This window comes from Triturus cristatus, chromosome 3_2 (genome assembly GCF_964204655.1).
Source record: "Triturus cristatus chromosome 3_2, aTriCri1.1, whole genome shotgun sequence".
Lineage (NCBI taxonomy): Eukaryota > Metazoa > Chordata > Amphibia > Caudata > Salamandridae > Triturus > Triturus cristatus.
Window position 1 is genome coordinate 700,653,344 of NC_140584.1, and position 15,130 is coordinate 700,668,473.

Below are 15,130 nucleotides of genomic sequence, written 5' to 3' on the forward strand. Positions count from 1 at the left end.
GAGCCGTGTCTCTGTGACGTCGTCTTCGACCCCATCGGCGTGGACTGCTACAAAAGTCTCCGAATGTTGCTGGCGCAGGGTATATTCACAAGGTGAGGAATCCACAGGCAGATACTGTATCCACCAGAAAAAGCGTTACCGAAGGTAAGTAACTTGTTCGCCAGTGACCTAGGGCAGGATGGACCAATGCCCACAGATGTCGGGTGCTTCAGGTGAGTTGATGGATGTCTTGACTCTTCAGCCACGAGGTCCAGGAGGTGTCGACGAGGTCCACAAGCCGGATTCAAGCTGTTCCACGAAGTCTGTCGAGTGCTGTGGTGTCGGTGACCAGATTGGGCCCAACAAGCCTTGGCAACGGCAAGTCCCGTGGAAAGAGAAGAAGGACGTTGGTGCAGACCAGCAAGGTCTGGGGGATTCACCCAGCAAGGGAAAGTCAGGGCACATCTGGAGCAACCAGGGAAGCCCAAGTAGAAGAGGAGTTGCCTTCGTGGGGACCCACTAGACAACGGGCTAGCGATTGCGAAGGAACCTCGAGTGGTCGCACTGGAACCTGGCCCACGGGTCACTTGTGAAGTGGAGGCCAGAGATCTTCAGTGCAGTTAGTGCTCAAGGCTGGGGCTACTCGGAGCCCAAAGCAGAACTTCAAGGATAAACAGGAAGTCGATATACCAGAAATAGTATGCGGTGCCCGGGGGTCACGGTTCCTCGTCACCCAGGAGAGCCACGGGCCTCAGCTTTTCTGTGGACTCAGGGTAGCCTCGGGGAAGTCAGGAAATCCACCTCTGGTGATGCAGAGACTTCGATGTCCAGTGGGAGCTTCGAAATTGCAGACCGGACAGTTGCTTCTTTGGTGCCTGCCAAGCAGGGGAGTCACTCTTTGACCCCAAGGGAGATTTCTTCCGTCTTCTAGTCGAAATAGAAAGTCGAAGGTCCAGGATATATGTTGCAGAGTTTCGTCCAGGGTAATCTAAAGTCTCAAGGACTGGGTTCCCATACTTATACTAAGTTTGGTGGTTGGACATACTCTAGGGACCCACCTATGGAAGGGTTTGGAAAGAGGGGTGGTTACACCCATTTCCTTTGTCCAGTTTCGTGCCAGAGCAGGGGCAGGTAGGCCCTGCAACCGGTTTGAACTGGACTATGCACAGGGACAACAAGTGTGCCCCCAGTGCAGGACTTCAAAGCACCAGAGAGTGCTCCTGCCCAGCCCCAATACACATCTGCCTGTCTGGGGAGGTGGTTACACCTCCCTGGGACAGGAAACCTATTGTCCAGGCCTCCCCTGCCGGAGTTTCGGTCAGCAGCAGGAGGCCAGACCCGTGTCTGTGGCAGAGGCATCCATTTTGTGATGCCAGGGCTGTAGAAAGTCCTACCGGGTTAGACCAGTGTGAGCATGTCTCTCCCTCTAGAAGGGTGGAATGGTACCCCCGCCGCAAGAACTGATGGGAGGGTAGTATTCCAAAGCGTTTGACACCAAACACAACATGTTTTCGTACAGCCATCCCAAAGTTAGCATTTACCGCGAGGTTATAATGCACTTAAGAGTATATGGTCAGGCTGCACCACAAACAGCATCAGAGGAGGTACTCCGAACGCTGCAGAGGGGCTCTGCTCATGCAGGGGCACCCTCTCACATAAAAACCAAGCACTCTGCCTTCAGGATTGTTAAGGCCTGCCATAGGAGTGACTTATAGGTTTTATATGTGTGTGCAATGGTAGTGACATAGGTAGCCTATACCACGGTAAGGGATGCAAGCACACCCTTACCCAGGCTGCAGTAGCAGACCTGTGGTGCCATTTTGGAGTGCTTCCCAGGGGTGGCATAATACATGCTTCAGCCCCTGGTTGGCCTCTGAGGTACCTATGCCCTAGGTACATAGTATACCATATACTAGGGGCTTATAAGGCACTCCAGAATCCAATTAGATATGTACCTAATGCACATGGAAACCATTTTAGAGTGGAAGCAGCTAGGCTGTGGTCCTGATTAGCAGGGCCACAGCCAGACTAAGGTCAAAAACAGTGAAACACCAGCAAAAAGTGGGGGTACCCATGTGAAGTAGATCCTACTCTCCTACAATGAGCATGCAGTTGGTGGAAAGCCCTTTTTTGCTGTGATTCTTTCCAGGTGGGGCCCTTGTTATGGTGGTGAGGAAGGGCGGGGGTCTTGGGGGTTTAGTGAGGGGATAGTCTCTTCTGAAACCCGTGATCACTTGGATTTTGGGGAAGCTGTAGGAGGTGCATCGTATGTTGAGGCTAGATCAGCTGCTTCTTCTGCGGACATTGCGGCTTTGGTTCTTATAGGTCTCTGTGATTGGATCTCTGCATCAGTTCTTAAGAGTCTCTGTACCCGGACATGTGGGCTTTGGTTCTTATGGGACTCTGTGTCAGGATCTCTGTGTTAATTTTAGTGGGTCTCTGTATCCGGGTTGCGTGGGTGATTAGGGACCCGATAGGGCGCTTTAGATGGTTGGAGTTGGTCGGAGTGGGAGCCGTGGGAGGGTATTGCCGGGGCTTTTGGGTCTTGTCAAGGTTGGTTAAGATTTAGTTTAGGCCCAGGTATTGATTTCTAGTTGGCTTTCTAGTTGGGCAAGACGCTGCGCTATGTTGTCTTGGGCGGGGGTGATGAAGTCTTGGGTAGGGCCTTCTCGTGAGGTGGAGGGCGTGACTGTGTTATGGTGTCTATTGCTGTTTGTGTAGACCACGCTGCCTCTGTTTGGGACCCTAGGTAGGGGGTGCATTGGGTCATGTTGTGATCTCGTCCTCATGATTTTTGCGGGAGTGATAGTGCAGTTGGTGGACAGTGCTGGCAGGGCAGTGTCATGATGTTGATGTAGGTGAGTCCGGGGGGGAGGTTGGGTTTGACGTTCATCTGGGAGTTGGAGATCACGATTTGTGGGGGCGTAGGAGTGGGTGGTGACTCGAGAGGGGAGGATAGTGGTTCTGGCAAGGGGCGCGGGAATGGTTGTCTGCTTCACCTGGTGGGACAGCTTCACCTGGTGGGTGTGGGTGGTAACCCATTGACCAGCACCTGTACTCTTCTGTGGAATCCTGTGTTCAAAACGGCGCCAATTGCAGTTTCTGGGCCCTGAAAATTGTGTGGTTGATGCTGCAAGGCAAAAGAAACAACTCAGACGCCATCAGCGATGCCGCCAGTGATGCTGCGATCTGCACCGAGGCCGCGGGCACTGCTTGTGAAGTGCACGATGCACCTCTTTGCCTGCACCGCATCTCTAACACCTGCTGATGCCTACAGTTATCGACCTTCCCAGCCAGCCCTTGCCCTGATGCCAGCACCAGTATCCTGTTATCGCAGAGCCGGTAACTGACAAGGGTGACTTCACAAACTGCATGACTTTGCATCGCCACACCGGAAGCGATGCCTCACCGCCGACGCTGCCTCACTTCCCCTGTCCTGGACTTGATGCATCGCCTCCTCTTGAACACAACACCTCGCCTCCCTCGTGCAAACGAGGGAACCGGCCTCAACATCTGCACCGACGCCTCACATCCACGACGTTGTGCATTGTCCTTAGACTTCGTTTTCCAAGGAACTGTTGTTTGAGGGCCCTTCGCCGCGCACCTCGTAGTACTTTGGATTCATTTCTGTCACAACATCATAATAGCCCCAGTAGGAAAATTTGTTTCTAGAAGTGTTATTTTGGAAATAACTGTTGTAAAAGTGATACTTCGATACATGTATTTTAGATTTTTTCCATTGTGGTCTTGTTGAGTTTAGCTAAAGATACTTTATTTTTCTAAACTGGTGTGGTGGCCATTTGTTGTGTTTTCACTGTGTTATTGTGTTTTGGAGTTCAAATACTTGACACATTGCATTTGGGATAAGCCTGCCTCTTTGTGCCAGGCTACCAAGAGGGTGAGCAGCAGTTATATAAAGTGTGTAACTGCCTAATCCAGAATAGAAGAAAGGGTCCCTACTTGGACAAAGGTGCATACCTCTGCCAATTAGAGACCCCCACAGTGACAGAAAAAAATACCTGTGTACTTTGAGGTAAAGTACCAGAAAGGGTACTTACCTGAGCAGTGTGTACCTACATGGTAACGTTCTGCAGAGTAAAGCCTTCATACGGGTTTTTAGGTGTTTTGGTGTCAAAATAAGGCAACAGGTAAATACTTTAAGATTTTGGAGAGTTTGTTAGAGGCAGTCGCAAAAAAGCAATAATCACCCTTTATCACAAATTGTGAAGGGAGGTTGCGTAGAATAAAATGTCGGGAAGTGCAATGCATTCTGCGTGACGTTAGAGGTATAATTTTGCTCTTGTGTTTGGAAGGAACCAAGGTAGTCGGACAAGTGTAAATGTGACGTTTGCGATCATTATTTTGGAAAGTAAGTTACTGGTGTTGCAGCTTTTTAATTTCCTCCACTACTTGAGACTGCAGGCAATGGTTGGTCAAAGAGTAGGGCTCCTGGTGAACACTGATGTGGAGTTGCATTTGTGTGTTGTGGACACGTGAAAGTTAACATACTCCTTAATTCCTTGGCAACGTCTTTAGGGTCAACACATGTTTGTTGATCAGAGGGAACAATGATAATCAGATAAGAGCGGATGTTACACATTGTGCTGTACTGTTCCCTGCTGAACAGGAATGTATTAAAAAAAAAAGCCAGGGGAGCGGCAGGACAATGTTGTTCACTATGGTATTTCTTTTATTATCTAAAATAAAAAATTACATATTTATAGGATATGAAATCAGAGGTGTACTGCAGAAGGATAATTTGCAATATCTGCACAGAAACGACACAAGCCCTACGTATTTATATTTTCAGTTCCAGGATTGTAAGTTGTTTAAACGGAATGTTTCGATTTCTCCTCTTCTGAAGTAACAGTGATATCGTACTTTAAGTAAATAGTTCTCCAACCCTTGCAAGAATATTTTATTAATAAATATCCCCCTTTTCGCACTGAGGCAATTAATTGAATTAATTGTAACATAAGGAATTGAGCAACAAATAGCGCTAATTGGTACCGGGTCAAAGTATAGAATTAGTTTGCATCATTTTGATTTTACATGGACTTGATCTGGAAAGTAGCAATCAGGTTTTGCGTCAAACTTAGGCTCTTATTTAGAGTTTGCCGGGTGGGATACTTCTTTAAAATATATATATTGTGTCCTCATTACAAGTGCTATAGGATATAATGCACTTGTAATACAGCGGACTGGACATTGACCAAACTTTTGTGACCGAGTAACCCGTCCACCAAACTCTAAATAAGGCCTTAAGGGCCACATGCATCAAGCTTTTTAAGAAATCACAATTTAGGAAACACAATTCCTTATGCAAGTAGGAATCGCAAAAGAATTTGTGATTCCTAAACATTCCTTATTTGCGACTCGCAAATAAGGAAGAGCCTCCCATTCATTCCTATGGGCCTAGAGGCACATATGAATCAATGGGAATTGCATGCGCAATTTGCGAGTACCAAATTGGTACTCGCAAATTGCACATGCAATTGCAAGGGTGCAAGGGTGCCAAAAGGACACCCTAATGCACCCCTGAAAGTGCAATTAAAAAACATGCTGCACAAACACATGCCCAAAGGGCATGTTTGTGTGCAACATAGAACTTAAATTCACTTTTGTGCATTTTTCAAAGTTTTCACAAATTACCATCAACTTTAACTTGAGGATTATTTGCGTTTCTTAAAAGCGAAATCGCGTTTTGTTTTTTTGTTGCATTGCATTTAGGAAATCGCAATTTGCGATTCCCTAAATGCAATCGCAATTTAAGTAATCGCAAATTTTGCGATTCCTTAAATAACAATTTTTGCATTTGGGATGATGCATCCCAAATGCAAAAATTGCGGTCGCAAAGGGGCAGATTCTGCGAATCTGCCCCTTTGTGACCACAAAAAACAATGATGCATGTGCCCCTTAATCTTCTAGCTCAAAACTTCATGTGTGGTGGCCCTGGACATCCACTCGAGATCCAATGTTTGCAAAACTGGATGAGGGCATTTTGTTTGCAATTCATCCCTTTTTCTGCCATTACCTCATCGTGTCCCAGATAAAAGCTATTCATCAGCATTGGGTCTCCTTTCTATGGACTTTTGTTTGTTGGACGGAAAAATTGTGTCACTGCCTTCTAAGTCACTTGTACGAATGTCGAAATGGAATTGCTTAAAAAAATCTTTCGACCCCTTCATTTTTCTGTCGCGAGATTAATCAGCAACCATAGTGGCCCTGTAATGTTCTCCTGTTTGGTATGTATGTGTTGGGTCGCCTGGATGTACAGATGACTCAAGCAGAGCACATGGGTGCTATTAGGTGTTGGTGTTCACTATCGGCGTTGCTAAACGTATGTGTCCGGGCTGTGGCAATACTTCTTATATCCCTTGGCCACACCAGAGACCCCTTTGCGCTTGTCTTGCTTCTTCCTCCTATGTGGATACTTTACTGTTGCAGGCAGTGTTGTCCTGTTACTGGCTGGTCTGCTTACTAGTCCTCGGACTCCCTGTGTATCTTGGGAATTGAGAGTAAAGTCTTCTTTATTGATGGTAATAGAGGCATATATTGAAAGACATTCTAAAATGCCAAAAACGCACTAGAAAAGCGAAATCTTAAAAGCCTGCTGTAATCTCAGGCCACAAATTATAAATTGGGAAAGGTGTTTCACCTGGTATGGGGTGAGAGTTAGCATAGTAGCGGTACACTGTGCAAATGTCCTGCCCTCGAATGCTAACCCTGGATAACTTCCCTGGATATTAAGAAAATGAAGTAAGCAGATGGAAGTGTACTGAGTGGGATCTGTGCAGAAAGCAGATGAGGAAAGAACATTTTAAGAATCACTGTTGACTGTGGTTGATCAGTTGATGCTCAGCCCATTTCCGGAGCCTAACCGTTTCTTACAAAATGTGCGTTCCATGTGATGAGCTACCTGCAGCTGAGCGCCCTTGCAATGGAGAGATATCACTCCAACATCCAGGCCCTCCGAGATGCTGTAGGGGTGCAGATTCTTACAGGGTACCTTTAACTTTTGCCAGTGTCCGAGGTAAAATATTCAAAGCTAGATCTGGTTCTTGTCCCTCGATAATAGATTAGCCAAGGTGACGTCGCCTCTTGTGTATGCATTAATGAAGAATCTGTATTTTCTACAGCATAGATATGCCTCAAAGAACCATTTTAAATTGTGTTTAGCTTCCGATGGAATTGTGCAAATCAATCGAGGGCTGTGTATGACCTGCATTTCAGATCTAATTAGCATTTTCTCCCCTAAGTAAGTACCGTTTTCATTGGTATGTAAATATATGCACGGTACCTGAGTTATTTTATGTCGCCTTAACGCTCTCTGGCTCCTTTCTGCACAGGGGTTCGGAGGCGCCAAGCTAAGTTCCCTGTCTCTGGGTCAAGGTCAAGGACCTATTGCCTTGAAGATGACCGAAAAAGCCATTAAGGAAGGCAGCTGGGTCGTGCTCCAGAACTGCCACTTGGCGACATCGTGGATGCCCATGCTGGAGAAAGTGTGCGAGGTAAAGTACATGCTGTGGCAATGTCCTGGTCATCATCCCTCATGAGTTCGATCCCGCCCTCCCGCAGGCCGCCCTGACAGGCACACTTGTGAAGGTTATTGTCATCTCTAAACATAACACCATATTGATTTTAAATATAAGTACCTCATGGACTGTGATGGTTGTATATGAATTTCAGTGATAAACGCAGCCATAAATTGTTTTTGAAGGGAAGAAGCTGAAACATTTATTGGTAATTCAAAGGTGTAGTCTTTGTGGAGCATAAGCAGTCCCTTTCCAGTCGTTGACTCAATATTTATAATTGATAGTATTCAACTAAAAATACTTTTACCGGAAGACATTTCTGTGGTGTGTTTTATTTCTTTATCTGCCCCGTGGTTCCAGAGGGGGCCGTGAATGCGAGCAGTGTGGACACAAACCACCCCAGGTAAGGGAACCTCTACGCATTGACTAATTTAGCACAGCGTCAGCCCTCTATTGGCTGGGACTTGTGACCCTGCAGAAGGAGATTTCAAATATTAGATAACCAAAGAGCTGGGGCAGTTACATTTTAAATTCGAGGATTGTACGTTTTTCAAAGTGAAAGTTTCGATTTTCCATCCTGAAGTTAGTGGCATCCATCTTTTCGGGAACTGGTTCTCCATTCCCGGCAAGAGTTATTTAGTTCTAAATTTCCTCCTTTTTGAAAAGCGAGGATTTTAACTCAATTAGTTGTAGCATATGGAACTGGCAAGCTATAACCCCAGGTCAATTATACCATTAATTTGCCTTGTTCTGGTTTTTCATTGACACTATTAGTAAAGTAGCAATCAGATTTCGCTCCAATCATAGGGACGGATTTCTAGTTTGGAGGACAGGGTGCTCTGTTACAAACGGGACGCGGTGCCCATTCCGCCAAACACTCGGTCCGCCCTCTCGGTAGGAGCTCAAAGAAGTACAAAGTTACACTACAATAAGCTATCAATTCTGTTTTCTCACAGTGCAGTCCTTACGTGGACTTTTGCAGTTGATTTGTTGTGATGGTGAACACTAACCGCAAAGCATGAATTAATGCAGTATTGTTTGTACTTGTGACATCTACTTGGGAAATCAACAGCATGAAGTAATCCCGACGCACAGGAAAAATAAACAGAGTAAAGAACCATTCAGAGTGACACTTTGTAGGAGGCTGGCTCAGTATATGGTGCACACTTATTTAAGTGATGCGGCTTGCACTAATTCAGGCAACCCTTATGGTGGCTTTAGTGATTTCTAATAACCATAGAAAGCTCTCAAAGTGGTAGCTGCGGCGAGCAGCCTTCAAGCTTATCTTGACAGAGTGTTAATCAGCTTTTTTTACCAGTTTAATCATGTAGTGTACGTTAGACAAAAGAGAACCACACAGTGTATATATAAAAGTACTTCTATTTAATACACAACACTCACTAGCATATTGGTTTAGCTCCTACCCGGATATATGACCACAAATACACAACAATACTTCAATTGCAGTAAGGTAAGAAGCACAAAATACAGTGGTCTCCAGGGGGAGCCAAACCATATATTAAGAAAGTGGAATGCGAACTGCGGGAGAGGACGGGACTTGGACCAGAAGACCCAGAGGAGCCAGGAACACAAGGAACCACACAGAAACCCCACGGAGGCTGTGTGCAGAGTGGGAACACAGATGTGTGCCCAAATGAAGTCAAAGGAGTAGTCGCGGTTGCAGTTTTGCTGAAGAAGGACCCTTCCCAGAGGACTCTGTAGAATTCCTTTGGCGGCCGGAAGGTTGGAGAGCCACCCCACCTGTGGATGCCTCAGAGACCAGGTTACCTACACCAGGGAAGCAAGGTAAATAGGGGAGAAGAAACGTCGGAAGCCTCCGTACACGTTATTGGAAGACTCAGAGAAAAGTTCCTCTGGAGAAGAAGGCGAAGAAGTCCGGTGGAATCCAAAGGTGGACTCTGGAAGTGAAGAACCTGCAAGCAGAGGGGACAGAGTCTATGCCACACAGGTGTGACCAGGAGGCAAGGAAGAGCAATGGCCACCGATGTTGGACGGTTCAGAAGAGTTGATGGTGTCCTTGTCGCTGCAGCTGTGAGGACCAGGCGATGCTGAGGAAGACCAGGAGCTGTGCACAAGCTGTCCCACGCTGGATGTCAGTGACTAGTTGGTCGGTGTCCAGCGGGAGCAACAGCAAGCCTTGGTAGGCACGACAAACATGGAGAACAAAGAAGGAGCAACAGTAGGCCACACGCAGGAGATTCAGAGCAGAGCCTGAGCAATCAGGGAAGCCCATTGAAGCAGGAGAAGACCCACAGGAGGATCCACAGGCCTAAGGCACAGGAGTTGCAGGAGGACCTCGACAGCTCACCAAGAAGGAAGGCTAACGGTGCAGAGGATGTGATGAGGATGCTGTACTTGGCAGGAAGTGATGCTGTAGGCTGGAGCTTCTTGTAGCCCGAGGGTCTCTGGAGTGCAGAGTTGACGTGGTGCACAGGGGTTTGTTTCCAGCGGTATCGAGGAGGGATACTGGCCTCAAAATTGCAGAGGACAGGTTAGGCCTAAAAAAAAATGCCGAACCACCACCTCTGTTGCTGAGCCTTTCAAAGTCCGTGAGACGTCAGGAGCAGGAGACTGGTCAACTTCGTTGTGGTGCTTGCAGATGCTGAGGAGTAACTCCTTGACTCCAAAGGAGATTACTTTGGGTGTACTTGATGCCCACTGGTCTGGTGAAGATCCTGAAAGAAGCACGGACACAGACAATAATGAAAAATTGCAGAACAGCGAGACCAGGAGCAGCAGGAGTCTTCCTCGGTGTTGGGGTGTGATTCCAACATGTTTGATACTAAACATGACTGGGTTCGATGCAGCCACTATATAGTTAGACATCTCATAATAACTGATGTTCACTATATGTATTAAGATGGCTGACACACTTACAAAGCCTAGAGAATTGACTCCAGGGTTTGTAGGGGTACCCTGCTCATGCAGCAGCACCCTCACACTTATAACCAAGCACCCTGCCCTCAAGACTAAAGGGCCTGCCACAGGGGTGAATTATAGGTTCAAAGTGCAGTGGCCTCCGATATAATTAAATGTATATCTGTTGTGAGAGGGACATGCACTAACTCACACAGGTGCAATGGCAGGCCTGTAATCCCAGTTTGAGTGGACTCCCATGGGAGGCACAATACGTGCTGCAACCCATGGGAGACCACTGGTGTACCTATGCCCTGGGTACCTTAGTACCATATAGTAGGGAATTACAAGGGTACACCAGTAGCCAATTGTGTTGGGACAAAAGTACTTACCATGCCAATTTAGAGGAGAAAGCACAGTGACAGAGGTCCCGATTAGCAGGATTCCAGTCAGAGTAGGTCAAAAAGACACTGACACCAAGCAAAAAGTGGGGGCAACCATTAAAGCAGATCCTACTTTCCTACACCCTGGATCTGGTATCTCCCTGGCCGATGTATCCCAACGTGCCTGGCTGGCATGCATTGACATCTCTGGATGTCGAAGAGGAGTCATTCTTGCTCCCTCAGGCCACTCCGCGCACAGCTGCTTTCAATACTTCCATGGGTCAGAATTTTCCCCGGCCGCCCTAGCCTAAAGGGAAACTCAGCTCTCCAGCTTTAGTCGAGTGAACAGCGGCTGCTGACGCTCATCGTTGAATTATAGAAAATATTGGTGAGTTGTCTAGAGGCAATTAGTTGTTCATGTTTGACAATTCTAGTGTAGCGGAACCAGCATTATTAACACATGCACTTTTCCTTTACAGTTTTTCTCCGACCAAGCAAGTTAGGTATTTTAATTTTTCTTTGTGTGCATGCTCACCTTACATGCGATGCCTTCCTTACTTAAGGTATTTTCGCTCACTTATTTAGTCATTTACACCGGTTCACTCTTGCCTCCCCCTCATTGTCTTTTCCTTGTATTATTCAGGATGTCCTGTTATTTTCAGTCCTGACGAGACTCCTATATCTAATTGTGGGTCATAACACCATCGACAGTTTAAATGCAACAGACAAACTTGATTGATTTTTCCAACTAATGATACTATCAATTAATTTGAATAGTTGTCTGATGTTCATCAACAGCTTCCTTTCTGTACATCCTTTTATGTTTGTTATTGTTTGTGTTCTGCTTTGATCTTGAGACACATTGAATTTACATGGATGCTTACTAGATCTACCAATGATTTTAATTGAGGCTGTAGACCATTTATAAATTGCACAATTACATGAAGAATAACCTAAAAGCTTTCTTGCTCTGCTCTCGGTGTCCGGAGTAATGATTTTGTGTTGGTATGTTTATTTACATGTGGCAGTACCTATTTATGTCTTGTGAATATGGTGATAATCTCTTTCTTTTACATTTTATCGTATTTGTATTACACTACCATATCTATATTTTTCAAAGTGTTTCCTCTGAGAACCACTGAAGCACATTGTAATTATATACCCAGGTTCCTATGGGCCTGAGGGTTGCTCTTGTAGCTATAATCCTCCCAACTTTTTTAAAGTGGCATTTTTAGAATTGTTATTTATAATCCAACTTTACCATTAAAGAGGATTTTAGTTTACTGTTTATATGAGTCGAAACATGATTCTTCTGCCTGTTCCCAATCAAAAGTTCGCATTTATTAAATGTATAAGATAACCCAATGTTATCCAATGGGAGAGGTGGGCTTTCCAATAGAGAAAAACAAACTTAGGAGCTTTTCACAACCAGGACATGTAAAACTTAAAAACACATGCCCTACTTTTTAAATACAATGTATCCTGTGGCCTACTTTAGGTGTGACATATGTATTAAAAAGGAAAGTTTAGATCTGGCAAAAAGTTTACTTTGCCTGGTTGGATTGGCAGTTTTAAAACTTCACAACAGGCTGCAATGGCAGGCTCCCGACAAGTTTTAAAGGGCTACTTAAGTGGTTGGTACAATAGATGGTGCAGGCCAACTAGTAGCATTATAGTTACCGGCCCTTGGCACATGTAGTACCATATACTAGGGATTTATAAGTCCATTAAATATGTTAATCAGGTGTATGCCAATCATACCATGTTATAGGGAGAGCGCAGAACCACTATAGCACTGGCTAGCAGTGGTTAAGTGTACAGAGTCCTATTTCCAAAAAAACAATAAATTCAGAAAACAGGAGGGGTGAAGTCAACATGTTTTGGGGAAGAACACACCATGGATGTCAGGTTTAACAGTCGGAGAGTTTTGGGGTGACTTAACAATGCTGTTGGACCTGGCCCTCTCTGTAGTGTCATCCCCAAACGTTTTGCCTCCACATTTTGCTGAATATCGTTTTTGTTGGGTTTAGGACCCTGTGCACTTTACCACTGCTAACCAGTGCTGAAGTGCTTGTGCTCACTCCCCTAAAACATGGTTAGATTGGTTTGTACCCAATTGGCATATTTAATTTACTTATAATTCCCTTGTGGAGTGGTATACTATATACCCAGGGCCTATAAATTAAATTCTACTAGTGGGTCTGCAGCACTTATTGTGCCATCCACTTAAGTAGCCTTCCAAAACATGTTTCATGCCTGCCATTGCAGCATGAATGCAGTGCCATGCTACCACATTCACTTGGCCTTTAAACCCCCTTGCCAAGCCTTAAACTCCCATTTTATTACATAGAAATAACCCCTAAGGTAGGCCCTTCGTAGCTCAGCTGGCAGGCGCTGTATAAGTAAAAGGTTGGACATGTACTTTTAAGTCTTACATGTCCTGTTAGTGAAAAACTTCTGAATTCCTTTTTCACTACTGTGAGGCCTATCCTTCCCATAGGATAACATTGGAGATTCCTTATTACACTTAATAAGCTGTAATTTCCATTTGCGAGCAGGTGGCTTTGAAATTCTAATGAAAAACCCTATTTAATGGCAAAGTCTGTTTTTTTATTGCAATTTTGCAAGTGCCACTTTTGGAAAGTTGCAAAAAGAACAATTGATGGACAGAATGCAGAACAATGTCATACATTCACCCCAGTACAGATCTGGGCCTCAATCCATCGTTGTTTTGCTCCCCATGCCATTCCAGTTTGAATCTAGCCATATGCAAATCAGTCTTGACCCTGCGTCCAATGGGAGCAGTCCAGCCCTAACTGCCAGGCCAGGTCCTCCCTGGCCTGGAAACAAACATCCTAGGGCCGGTTACGGGGTTTTCACCCCATATCAGCCAGAATAGCTTGACTCCAGTGGAATGGAGAGCATGGGAGCCATGTCTGGGTATACCCGTCCCACTCAGAGTGACAAATGCAAAAAGAACAATCTATCATCAGTTTGCGTAGCACTTTTCACCCTAAGTGGGATGGGTATGCCCAGACGTGGATTCCTTGCTCACTATGCCACTGTATTCAAGCTAGCCTGACTGATGAGGGGTAAGACCCCAAAACCGGTCCCAGGTTGCTTGTTTCTCATCCAGGGAGGAACTCGCTGGGCAGTTCAGTCTGGACTGTTCACATGAGGCACAGGGTCAAGACTGATTTGCATATGGCTGGGTCTAAACTTGGGTGGCATGGTAAACAAAAGAACGATGAATTTAACTCAGGTCTCTTAACTGGGGTGAATGTATGATTCATTCAGCATTCCGTCCATCATTTGTTTGCGTAGCACTTTTAGAAAGTTGGCATTTTTCTGCCCATACCCCTTTTGTACCTACAGCCTGTCTTGGGTCACATGACTGGGTGTAACTGACAGACTTTGTGAATTCCTCACAGGCAGTGACACAATAGCGGAGTTAGATGTGCCTGAATGGGCCATCTGCTGGCAAGATGAGGGGACAGCCCCACTTGCAACTGAATGGGGAGTTCTCTGCCCTCACACAAAGGACCTATCACCTCCACATTGTCACTGCAGCCAGCTTGGAGCCAGGGCAGGGGAGTCAGGAAATTCCATGCACTTCAAGGCCACTGTCTAGAAGCTTCTGCCACCTTCCAAAAAGAGTATGTATAAGGGGCAACCCAGTAACCCTGGGACCTGGGTAATCAAGTGGTAAAGAGAAACAGTAGTCCCTCAGATGAAGTTGCAGGTGCAGTGCTTTTGTCCCAGGCAAGAGAACAGCCATCCAGAAAGGCAGCAATTCAGCAAAGCAGCAGTCCAGTAGGGCAGCAGTCTAGCTGCACAGCAGTCCTTCTTCCTGGCTGAGTCCACAGGTCCAGAAGTTTACTGAAGAGTTGGTGTCTAAGATCCTATTTTTATACCCTCGTGCCTTTGTTATGGAAGGTAGTAAAGAGAAACAGTGGTCCCTTTAGAGGGAAGTGTCCTTCTTTGGAGAAAATGATTTTGGCCATCAAAAGATTTGTTCCATTTTTAAACAAGACAGTTTTATTCAGTTTGTTACATCATAGAAAAAATCTTTGCATTTTTATATACACAAGCCAAATTGAAAGTAAAAATGGTGATCCCAAACGGTGCAATGGTGAAGCGCATGTGAAATAAGTGAATTTAAAGTGTGCTGGTGATATACAGTCCAGGTGCATGAATAGAGATTTATACAGGATGCAAATGTGGTTGTTACACATCTGACATAGAGTGAAAATTCTCCAGAATCAAATAAAAACAGTAGACTATTACTGTGTCAATCTTTCGACCCTATGCATGCAATTTAGACCGGGTCATCATTAGGACACAGGTTTGGGAAGC

The 15,130-nt window shown here is 45.5% G+C and overlaps 1 protein-coding gene across 1 annotated transcript in view; it reads left to right on the forward strand.

The window, feature by feature from the left end:
* Nucleotides 1-15,130, forward strand: part of DNAH7 (dynein axonemal heavy chain 7) — a 1,967,826-nt gene that overhangs the window by 1,450,085 nt on the left and 502,611 nt on the right. Inside the window, exon 55 of the mRNA XM_085648764.1 lies at nucleotides 7,329-7,490. Within this exon, the coding sequence (XP_085504890.1) occupies nucleotides 7,329-7,490 (162 nt within the window). The remainder of the gene's footprint in view (nucleotides 1-7,328; nucleotides 7,491-15,130) is intronic.